This window comes from Chiloscyllium plagiosum, chromosome 7 (genome assembly GCF_004010195.1).
Source record: "Chiloscyllium plagiosum isolate BGI_BamShark_2017 chromosome 7, ASM401019v2, whole genome shotgun sequence".
Taxonomy (NCBI): domain Eukaryota; kingdom Metazoa; phylum Chordata; class Chondrichthyes; order Orectolobiformes; family Hemiscylliidae; genus Chiloscyllium; species Chiloscyllium plagiosum.
The window spans coordinates 65662721-65672801 of record NC_057716.1 but is presented as its reverse complement, the minus strand read 5'-3'; the positions used below and the strand labels follow the sequence as shown (position 1 = coordinate 65672801).

Here is a 10081-nt window from a genome sequence, read left to right as displayed (position 1 = left end):
TTATCTCTCCACCCTTCAGGCTCTCTGCCTGTATTCCTGATGAAGGGCTTTTGCCCGAAACGTCGATTTTACTGCTCCTCGGATGCTGCCTGAACTGCTGTGCTTTTCCAGCACCACTCTAATTCAGAATCTGGTTTCCAGCATCTACAGTCATTGCTTTTATCCGGTCTCCATCAGCCCTCACCTCCAGACCATGCTAGGGTTCACCTCGAAGCTGTTGAGGCTGAGAGTGCTAGGAATCTGTTCTGGATTCATCTCGAGGTCTGGAGTCCGTGCTGATACCTGGAGTCCACATTGATGTCAGAAATCTGCGCTGGCTCCACACAAGGCTCTTGACGCCAGGAGTCCAGGCTGAGGCTGATAGCCCACAATAAATTCACCTGAGGCACTGGAAGCGAGCCTGGCAAAGACTGGGTTGGAAGGACTGTTATTCTGAACGTTATATTTCTTTATTTTTCTAATTTATTCCTATGATATTGTACTTTTGTACATAAGACGGCACAAAGGTCTGTAATGGTAGGCAAGAAGAAAGAAGGAAAAAACACAAAAAAGAAAGAGACATGAGGCCATTTTGACTTTGTGCAGATGGGCTGTTGATTTTTCGCACTTGCCCACCCTCTGTATTAGGAGGGGTGAAGTCAGTGGTGATTGGGAAAGTGGTGGGCTGGATATCCAACAAAGGTACATGTCCCCACAGCAAAAACACATTCAGCAAGGCATTCATTATCCAATCCTACCTTAATGTAACATTCATTTTATTAAAATGTCTCATTTCTTAGAACCCCGAAATAAATCAACTACAAAGGAACCTTGATTATTCGAAGGACGTGGCAGGGGAGTATTTAGTTTGGTTAATCAAATTCTGGATAATCGAATGCTGGATAACATAGTTTAGCCAGGCATCAGGACCTTGCGATTTTGCTGGATAATCCAATTATCTGATAATCTAATGCCAGATAATTAAGGTTCCTCTGTACACTTGAATCTCTCCTAGAAACAGCAGCGTTGAAATTTAAATTGTTATAAAGGAGAAACATTGTAGTATTTAGCAAATAGATTTAGTAGTGTTTCTTACCTTGTATGATTTTTTTTTAAGCATTAACACAGTGATGTTTAAATTTATTAGATCCCTCTTCAAGTTGAATAATTATCATGTCAGAATATTATTCAATGCTTTTTACACAACAGCCTGATATTGCAAAAAATAATTTTTAATATGCATTTACATTCTTTAAGGTAGTAAACGTGCATAGTGATGTCAAGTACAGAAAAACAATACTAACAAATAATGGACAAAGGACTGGTGTTGGAACACCCAAAGGCATTGTGGTAGATCCAGCAAGAGGGTGAGTAGAACATTAGAGTAATTTTCAAAGTTATTTTGTAAATTTAAGGTGTCCACGTGGAACTTAAAAATAATTTGTTTAGCGTTAATATGGTGCTATAAACTTTCCATGTTAAAATGGGGTAAAATTCTAATTGATTATAAATAACGTTTAAGAATTTCAATGTATGAAATGGGAAAGGACCAACTGTTATATTAACAAGTACCCAGTTAGTGGTCTACCTCTCCCTTTACAGCATAACTGAGTCTATTGTATGCATTAGTGTAATTATAATTTTATTCATTCACTTTTCTCACCTAGAATAAAGATACTTCCTGAAAAATGTGTTGCTGGAAAAGCGCAGCAGGTCAGGCAGCATCCAAGGAGCAGGAGAATTGACGTTTCGGGCATAAGCCTGAAGAAGGGCTCATGCCCGAAACGTTGATTCTCCTGCTCCTTGGATGCTGCCTGACCTGCTGTGCTTTTCCAGCAACACATTTTCAGCTCTGATCTCCAGCATCTGCAGTCCTCACTTTCTCCTAATAAATATACTTCCCTCTATTTTTATGTCTATCTCTTCCATATATGAAGTTCCACGTGTTAAAGCATTTGCTAACCATTCCCATTGGATAGAATTTCAGTTTGCCAAACCTATTAGATATCATTTTATTAAGAAGCTGCTAATACAAATAGAACGCTAACATATATAACCTCTAAAAATGTTCCTAATGGTTCATCTTAACATTGCTCAGCATGTGAAATGTTGGTGACCCATCTTTACATAATAATATCTTAGAAATCACATTTTATGCAGTCAGTCATTTTAATTTGAATTCACTTACTATGTAAATGATTAAATTATTCTGTTAAATATATGGATTTTTAAAAATTTTAAACAGTCAATATAATTTTTTGATCCAAGCAAAACAAGTCTCAATTTCAGATGAATCATGGCAGTAGCAGAATTAGACATGGCATAGCACTTGCCACCTGCTCTTACTGAAGTTCAGACTACTGAGATTTTGGAATATATTGGCAAACATCTGAGAGTTGATTTAAGTATACACTTAAGGGTTCTATGCTGTAGTCTTTCCTGACACAATAATAACGTTCCCATTATTGCTGATGCCTCTAATCTCAATTCTCAAAATGCCTGAAGCCTCCAAGTAATAACTCCCCCAACTTCCAAAACTCCTCATTGGAGGTAAATTCCATGTTCTGGTTTGGGTCTGTAGTAACATTGAACGATCCAAATATGAGTGAAGTGGACTTGAAGTTAAATCGATTGAAAATTGAGTGGGACTATGGTTACTACTATAGAAGTGTGGCATGAATCACTGGAAAGTGAAATATGATTGTATCATGGTCTGAAGGCAATTTTGGGAAGTAATTTGAGCTGAAATTATTAGGATTTTCCCAACTACTATGGTTTTTGCAATCGTAAAATTTCACATATCTGCTTGTAAACAAAATATATTGAATCATTGCTATTGAATTATCTTAATTCTGTTTCCACAATCAGCAAGATTTTGCAGAAGTTATGCTCTGCACCTTCTTTAGCTGGAACACTATATTTTTCATTCTGTTCTATTATCCTCATGTACCTGAAAGGTACGATTTACCTGAATAGCATGCAAAACAAGACTTTTCACTGTATTGTGGTACATGTGACAATAATAAAACAAATCACACCAAAAAAAGAGTCAGTCATGATGAGAGAGAAAGATATCATATGAATCCTCAGTCTGTTGGTCACACATGGTGTGCAAATTGGCAACTCAAAATGTTAGGACGTTTAAATTCATGCAATGTTCACAATCCTGACATCTCCTCTCAATGCTGAAATAAAGCAATATCAACAGGAGAACAAACCATTTGTTTTAGTATATTAATGCACAGCATGCAGTAACGCACATGATCTTTATAATTGTAAATGTATTTCTCTCATTTTCAAACAAAGATAGGACATTATTAGTAACAGCTAACTTTTGGTTCAATTAATAACATATTGCCAGGTCATTAAGTTATTCATAAGCATGATCTCTTGTCATACCTAGGGAATTGGTGGGTAGCACAATGAGCATGTTCCAGGCTATTTTTTTTTTATTGGTGTACTCTGATTATTTCATGATTTTAAAACATCTAAACACTGTGTATAAATCTACTTCAGGAAATTGTACTGGACGGATCAAGGTACTGACAGTGGAATTCCAGCAAAAATTGCTAGTGCTTATATGGATGGCTCTAATCCTCGAGTTCTCTTCACTAATGACCTAGATCAAGTAGAGTTCATTAGTATTGACATCAAGGCACGCAGGCTGTACTGGGCTGTGTTTGGTACCGGAGTGGTATGTAATTTTAATTTATGAAGGGCATGTATCTGTAATAAGTTACATTTTGGGCATCTATCAGTCTCCCATCCTACTTCTAATTGATGGCTGGAAATCCAGAGAAATTGTGTAAACAGCCATTATTCACTCTGTTTCTCTATCAGTTCCACCAGATGATGCCTGTGTACAATGTGCAATTCATTAAATTTTGTCACTGTTTTAGGGGGAGGGGATGGCAGGGAAAGAAAATATTTAAGATATTTTAAGGAGGTGAAGCTATTTAACAATGATTGAGGTGTGTACACTTTATTTTATTATATGGCTCACAAAGGAATTAATTTAGTTTTCTAATCATTATTGACTGGGTAAGAATATTTGATAGTGATTAAAGAGGTCTGAATTTAATGGCCATTGTGGTGACTTTATTGATGGGCTGGAAGCAAGGGGAAGCTCTGCAGCAGCCATTTCTGGGGACTCAATGTGATTAAATATCAATCAGGTAGTTAACTGCCTGCTATCAGGGATTACATGCCTTGAAGCCAAAGGATTCACCCTCAACAGTTGCTGGCCAGTAGAGAACTAGCAAGTCCTTAGTCCCAGCAGGGCCTTGTCATTGTGGAACGCACAGCACGGCTCCTTCATTAGCGATAGAGTAAACAAGGGGTAACTCTATGGGCCACAGAGGGTGGAATACAGGAAGCCCTCATTCCACCCAGAATCCATATGGAGGCTGCCAGGGTGCACCTGGTAGTCATTCCGTGACAGCACACCCACCACCCCAAAAGGTAATATTGATAATTTCCTGGTTTCTATTTATATTAGTGGATGTATGTAATTAATTACATTAGTTTGATAAGTAGTATTATAATTAACACATTTTCATGAAGTACAATTAATGCAGTTCCAGTGCAAATATTGATTCTTGTGTTGTCCCTATAGATCGAACGAGGAGATCTAAATGGTTTACATCGGATGATTGTGGTTAACCACCTTTCTCATCCTCGGGGTTTAGCCATTTACGAGGGCTTCCTTTACTATACAGACTCTGATTTTGAGATCATTGAGCGTGTGGATAAGATTACTGGTGAAAACCCAGTTGTGGTGAGGAATAACATTGCAGGGCTGAATTGCCTCAGAGTTCACTTCCGAGACAGTGAGTAATCCCTATAATTAGCTGAGTGTCAAAATATTTTCTTTAGAGTAACTGTAAAGGGGTGAGAACTGTCATGTTGTTGCAATAGTTGAGTTTCTGAAGTTATTTTAGCTAAAGTTTCCATATGATTATTAAACATCTTAATATAAATCAACCGATGTTATATCTATTTATCTCCAAGGACAACAACAATGTGCATTTATGTACAAATGATTTACTTTTTATGTGCACACAATTTGTGCATTTGTCATTCCATGCTTTGAGCCATGAAAATTAATTTGTGAACTAGTTATAACATTTTATACAGTTATGTATGACCTAGAATACACTTGAATGGTGGAAGTAGATTCCATAAAACATTTGAAAGGAAATTGGACATATACTTGACAATAAAATAAAATGAAGTGAAAAAATAAAGAACAAGTTGGATTGAAGGCTAGGTGTAAAAGTAACCTAATGAAGAGGATGTAAAGAGGCTGCTGGATGATAGAGACCAGTTAAACGTTTGAACTAAAGTTTGCTGATGAAGTATAATGTTGTGTATTATTAGATATTTTCACACACTGGTAGATATGAGCTCCACATATGAGCTTGTATGCTGTACTGCTTTGATTTATTTATTCTAAATAGGGATATCAGCTGAAATAGATATTCTATTACTTGATATGGCTTACTGATGTAAACGATTGAAGTTCATTTAAACATAATCAATAACCTCCAAATCAGATGGTTGTAGAGTTTAAGTTTTATTTAATGTCTCCTCAATGACAGCAATACCAGTCTAATTTTGAATGCCATCATGCAATTAGAAAACCAGCTTTAGATCTGAGATGGTTATTGCAGTTTTGGTGATTGGATTAGTGAGAAGGATTATTGAGATCAACTTACAAAATGTTCGATTTCAATTAAAAAATAATCAAACTTACATATTGCAGTGGTATGCAACTTTATCTTATTATAAGTAATTTTTCAAGATTTTAAAACTTTTGCTCCCACTTTAATCAGTTCCTTTAGCACTTCCATATAAATTGTCTGAAAGACGGCATTGTGCAATTACATGATGGCATTAATTGGTCTGAGTGAGGTGGAATTAAGTAGTGGCTAACAGACATCTTTAAAATTACAGTCTGACTCTTATAGGATTTCTTTTCTAATGAACTGACTATTGAAGATAACCTGGCATTCAGGAAGGCACTAACTCATTAAGGTTGAATAGAATGAAGCAGTAGCCTGATCTTTGGTTTCAGATTGTTAGAAGTTACTGACAGTTTTTTTGTCATTTAAGTACCTTTATTTGATTGATGTTTCAGACTTCAGTTCTTTCAGGTTTGTGCATATGTGGTCATCAATTGGTGTGCAATGTCTGACAATTATTGTTTATAATGGTAACAGACAAATATTGGCCATAATATGGTTTGTAAACATGCTATTTCAAAGTGTCTGTTAAAATACATTATGAAGTAATACCATAGAAATATGTTAAGCATTTATTCTATACACTTGTATTAATTGTTGAGGGCTTTAGCTCAGGAGTGTAATTTTGAAATAGCTCAGTTTATAGAATTTCTTGTTGAAACATGAACAACATAAAAGTCAGGAGTAGCAGAGTAGGTTTTGCACCTTTAAGTTAATATATGTGATTTCAATACATGGCATCACAGAATCCCTACAGTGTGGAAACAGGCCCTTTGGCTCAATAAGTCCACACCAACCCTCTAAAGAGTAACCCACCCAGACTCATCCCCTGACTCTATATTTACCCCAATTAATGCACCTGTACTGCACATCCCTGAACACTATGGACATATTTAGCATGGCCAATTCGCCTAACCTGCAGGACTGTGGGAGGAAACCCATGCAGACACTGGGAGGATGTGCAAACCCCATACTGACTGTCGCCCAAGGCTAGAATCAACCCGGGTCCCTTGCACTGTGAGGCAGCAGTGCTAACCACTGAGCCACCGTGCCACCCATCTGTTACGGGATCTTTTCTAATGAACTGACTATTGAAGGTAACCTAGCATTCAGGAAGGCACTAATGCATAAAGGTTGAATAGAATGATTACCACTTTTGCACTTTTCCATGAAAGAAGGAAGCTCCACATTTTTAAGAGGACAACCCGCTCAGTACCCCTTCAGAAATATGGAGCCATACTTCAATTTTGACAATTGTTTAATATTAGATTAGATTCCCTACAGTGTGGAACCAGTCCACACTGACCCTCCAATGAGTAACCCACCCAGATACATTTTCCTCTGACTATCGCACCTAGCGGTATGGGCAATTTAGCATGGCCAATTCACCTGACCTATACATCTTTGGACTGTGGGAGGAAACCCACACAGACACAGGGAGAATGTGCAAACTCCACAGAGACAGTCACCCAACGCTGGAATCGAACCAGGGACCCTGGTGCTGTGAGGCAGCAATTGCTATCCACTGAGCCACTGTGCCGCCCACATTGCAGAGCTGACAGAGGAAGGAATTCCACACTCCCATTTCACATCAGTTCAGCTGCCATATTGTGAAATTTAAAAGTCTTGACAAACATTTTGATAGCTGCATCAAAGGGTAAGTACACAACGTAACTATTGTGTTCAGGTGCGGTGAGGATAGGATGTCAGATGGGTAAGGGGGAAATACCTGCCAGATAAATGTGTCAGCTGGGAAGAGTGACTTTAAGAGAGCTCTAGGCATGGGGGATTTGCCCTGTGCAAAGTACAATTTCCTGGGCAATTCCTTGGGAGCCTGCTATGATGGGAATTCCACAAAACCTTTGCTGGCATAACAGCTGTCTGGCCAGTGGAAAATCCAAGCTTTTATTTCAGCAAAAGCTTCTTAGAGTAGAAAATCTAGTCAGGAACTGTGAATTTGGATTTGGTCCCATTGCAATGAAAGGGCTGCAGTTTGAACGCAAATTCTGGTGCCAGAGAAGGTGAGTAGGGAGCTTAATTACATGCAAGTTCAAAATTATAAATGCTGACGGCAGGATAAACCTCAGCAATTAAGTTTTCTGACATTAAAGGGTGGGGTCCAACTTGTCAAAAGCATGAGCTGGGAGGCTTATTTGGATGCATTTGAATCTCACTAAAATGTCTTCTCACAGAGTCAAATGTCCTTTTTCAACCAAGAACTAAGTGTGTTCAGGCACCTGACTGTATATAAGCATCCACTGACTGACCTTGACATTCCTTAGAATTTGGAGCAAGTACTTGCTGATTTGTCTTGCTACCAATAAAGCCTTAAATCAAGATGATTATAGGAATTCCATGTGGAGCAAGGGCAGCACATGGGAGGAGGCTGGCCGTGTCTGTGGGGCAGGGTAGAGTGAAAGCCCTGCCAGGAAGGGGGAAAGGCAGAGTACTACATGAAGGGTAGAGATTGTTCAGGGAAAGCAGACCAGTCTTAAAGAAGACTGAAGAAAGACATGGCAGCATGTGTTTGTCCCTTCCTAATCTGGGGTTGCAGTGCTGTCCAGCAAGGGTGCATCATAGAAAACTGGGTGTCGAACATTTGGTTAGTGATCTCAAATATTTTGTGGGAGGATTTGAATGGTGATAGAGGGCATAGTCACAATCAGATGGGGATGTGTTAGGGTGGTTATTCCAGGGTTATGGGTGTCTGGTGTAAGGTCTTGTAAGGGGGTTCATGAAAAGTGAGGATGCAAGTGGCCTGGAGAATGGGAGGGGTCTGATTTCAGGTGGTGCAGTGTTAAGGTCCAGAACAAGGAGATGGGGGTGCCCCTGGAAAAGATGACACTAATAATGGATCCCCAAGCTGCATTGCTGCACATGCATCCACTAAGATCTTCATTGAACAGATGATAGGAAAGATCAAAATGAGATTTAGATGTTTGACTAATCAGGTAATGCACAGAAGTATAACCCAGAAAAATCACCCGTGTCATTGTGGTGAGCTACACCTTACAAAATTTCACACATCAACGTGGAGAATGTCTTTTAAGAGGAAGAGGTGGATGACAGATGTCTTCTCCAATGAAGAAGGTGGCAATGGACATTATGTGGGCCTAGAGGTCATTTACAAAGAGACAGTTCAAGCCAGTGATCAGACAAGGCTGGTAAACTCATGAACCAATTCCAAGCTGTGTGAGCTACAGATATCTGTATTTATAAAAACTGAAAGAACTACGGATGTTGGACATCAGAAACAAATCAGAAATTGCTGATTAGGGAGGGGCAGCCACTTCCTGGAACCATCCCATCAGATCTTCAGCCAACTTTGGCACAATGTCTGTCATTGATCCTTGACTATCTGAGGCTTCTATCCAGGTTACGACTGATCCGTCCCAATGTGAGTCTTCACAATAGCCCAGGATAAAATAAAAAACAGTCCGTCCTTGGATCACTGAAGCTTCTAATGATCTTTTCAGTTTTCATTTGCTTCTGCCTTTTTGGTTACATGGCAGCCTCGGTTGGAACAATTGATCTCAACTTGCACTTCTACCTTCTGAATGTTACATGGACTTCTGTCACACACCAAATATGTGGGTATCTAATTGAAATATTTGAAAAAGAAAATCATCCTTGGGATGTTGAACTGAGTTAATGACAGGCTGAAACAGTGGATGGAAGAACTCACTACTTCCCCTTCCATTCTATAAAAATCATTTGCATAATTTAAAACCTTTACTTCATTGTACGAAGGTTCAAACATAAAGCTATCAGTTAGAGTGCTTTTTAATGTAAGTTTAGGCACTGAAGAAAATTGTACTAACTTAGCTCTGATTGTCAATTCCATGTGAGAGTGCATCTTGAAGCAAATCAAGAGAAAGTTGCTGTCTTGTCAGTTATCTAAAAGGTTATGAATGGAATCTGCCAGAGGAATTGCTGGAACTTCAGCTGCATTTCAGTGTTTATGCCAGGAATGTTCGTGTTAATGTAGATTCATGCTACCAGTCAAAGAGCTTCACATTGAAGCTACACACAGCAGAACTCTGTTCTATGTAGATGAAAATATAAATACAAAATGAGCTTTACTTGTTAAATCTAGACTGTTGAAACACAAGCCAGACTGAGGGATTTGTGGCTTAATTGAACATGAGTAACCATTCAGTTTCTTTAAGCTCTCATTCAGCTTCATGTACTTATCTTGTGATATATCCTGTTGTTACACCACCCAATTTTTTTTTTACCAATTTCTACCAACTAATTTATAACAAAGAGACATTAACCAGAACAAGCAGCAATCTACTTCTCATCTGTAGATACAGTAAGGAATGGCCAGACAAAATGGGAAAGAATGATGGTGAAAA

At 38.5% G+C, this 10081-nt stretch overlaps 1 protein-coding gene across 2 annotated transcripts in view; it reads left to right on the top strand.

The window, feature by feature from the left end:
• Window positions 1-10081, top strand: part of lrp2a (low density lipoprotein receptor-related protein 2a) — a 333042-nt gene that overhangs the window by 164883 nt on the left and 158078 nt on the right. For both annotated transcript variants that reach the window (XM_043693942.1, XM_043693941.1), the window contains exons 34-36: window positions 1237-1346; window positions 3496-3673; window positions 4595-4808. In XM_043693942.1, the coding sequence (XP_043549877.1) occupies window positions 1237-1346; window positions 3496-3673; window positions 4595-4808 (502 nt within the window). The remainder of the gene's footprint in view (window positions 1-1236; window positions 1347-3495; window positions 3674-4594; window positions 4809-10081) is intronic.